Here is a 1851-nt window from a genome sequence, read left to right on the forward strand (position 1 = left end):
ATATATATATATATATATATATATAAAGATTTGAGACTGAAGCACTTACCTCAACACTAAATGGATTGCTACATGTTGGATTTTCATTCAAACAAAATGATGTGACACCCTTCACCTTGGCTCCACTGGTGATTGGCTAAAAAAGAAATGAAATCAGAATTGTTTAGAATTTGTACAGCTATCAAACCTATGAAGATAAATGAAGACAGTCTGAGAAGATATCCTAATACATCATTATTTATGAAAAACTTGTACATCATCGTTTTAATGCCCACTTTTCCAAGCCAGCATGGGTCAAATTAATTTGCTGTGGCAGATTTTCTGCAGTCAGATGCCCTTCTTGTTTCCAGCCCATTCCTAGTACAAAGCAAGGTATTAATTTCCCATGGCCAGACATGTTTTCCACAAAAGATTAAAAACAGTCAACCTCTCTCATAAGACAATAATGCTCATTTACAACCATCATGTCTCCACAACAACACACACAAATACTTACACACTTACATATACAACAGGTTTCTATACAGTTCCTGTCTACCAAATCCAATCACAAGGCTTTGGTCAGTTTGATATGCATGACAAAAAACTGCAACAAATACATACACACACACAGAAAACACATTTCAGAGAATACTTACATATGTAATGTTTGGACATGGACACATTTTCAGTGTTGCATCCTGAAGTCACTGGGTGTTTCCTATCTTACAAAATACATCTTAATCCAGGTGACCCTGCCTAGCATAGTTCTGTAACCAAACATCTTTCTACTTACTCCACCAATCACCTCTTTTCACCCACCCACCCATGCATGCATGCATGCACAAACACACATCTTTCATCTTTCACTTGTTTCAGTCATTAGACTGTGGCCATGCTGGGGTACTGCCTTGAAGAATTTGCAGTCATATGAAACGACCCCAGAACTCTTTACTTTAAGCCAGGTACATATTTTATTAGTCTCTTTAGCTGAATTGCAAAGTTATGGGGACTTAAACAAACCAACACTGGTTGTAAAGTGGTAGTGACAGGGACAAACACAGACACAAAGACACACCCACATAGTTATGCACAGATATATCATCATCATCATTTAACGTGTGTTGTCCAAGCTGGCATGGGTTGGACAGTTTGAGTAGGCTGGTATGCTGGAAGGCTGCACCAGACGCCAGTCTGATTTAGCATGGTTTTCTACAGCTGGATCCCCTTCCTAACACCAACCACTCCGAAGACCAGCACAAAGGAATATCTGGACATCCTGAAGAACTCTATTACTTTAGATGGAGCAGAAGTTTGGGTTTGACAATATGGTGTTTATCCAGGATTCTGCTCCATGCCATGGGTCAAAAACAACACAGGCCTTCCTTGGTGAGATGGTGCCATTTTTTGTGAGGGTCAACATCTGGCCCAGTAATAGTCCACATCTTAACCTTCTCAATTACTTTTCACGGGGCATACTTCAAGCAAGGACCAATGCTTTACCACACTTGAGTGTCAATAGTTTGAAGACCTGAATCGTGCATGTGACATACAAAATCAAAAAGGCAGAGGTTATAGCAACTGCAAAAACATTTGATTCTCATGTGGAGGGAGTAATTGCCCAAAAGGCTGGCCATATTGCAGGATAAATGATTTTGTTGTAAAAAATGTTACATTAAAATTATATCTGTTTACTACCATTATTTTAGTATTTATAACCAGTTTTATGCATCATAAAAATTGTCTCAATTTATCTGCAAGACCCTATATGTGTGTGCGTATGTAAGTTTTTCAGATTCTGGGTATATATAAATAAGAAATTCATTCTAAATTATCTCAATCTCTTCTCCGCTGACATACTACAACGAAGTC

General features: G+C 38.2%; 1 protein-coding gene across 1 annotated transcript in view; it reads right to left on the bottom strand.

Annotated features, from left to right (window-relative positions):
* The window catches only part of LOC106883360 (transforming growth factor-beta receptor-associated protein 1), an 80572-nt gene that overhangs the window by 62091 nt on the left and 16630 nt on the right, over positions 1-1851 (bottom strand). Inside the window, exon 5 of the mRNA XM_052971885.1 lies at positions 50-136. Within this exon, the coding sequence (XP_052827845.1) occupies positions 50-136 (87 nt within the window). The remainder of the gene's footprint in view (positions 1-49; positions 137-1851) is intronic.

This window comes from Octopus bimaculoides, chromosome 11 (genome assembly GCF_001194135.2).
Source record: "Octopus bimaculoides isolate UCB-OBI-ISO-001 chromosome 11, ASM119413v2, whole genome shotgun sequence".
Classification (NCBI taxonomy): domain Eukaryota; kingdom Metazoa; phylum Mollusca; class Cephalopoda; order Octopoda; family Octopodidae; genus Octopus; species Octopus bimaculoides.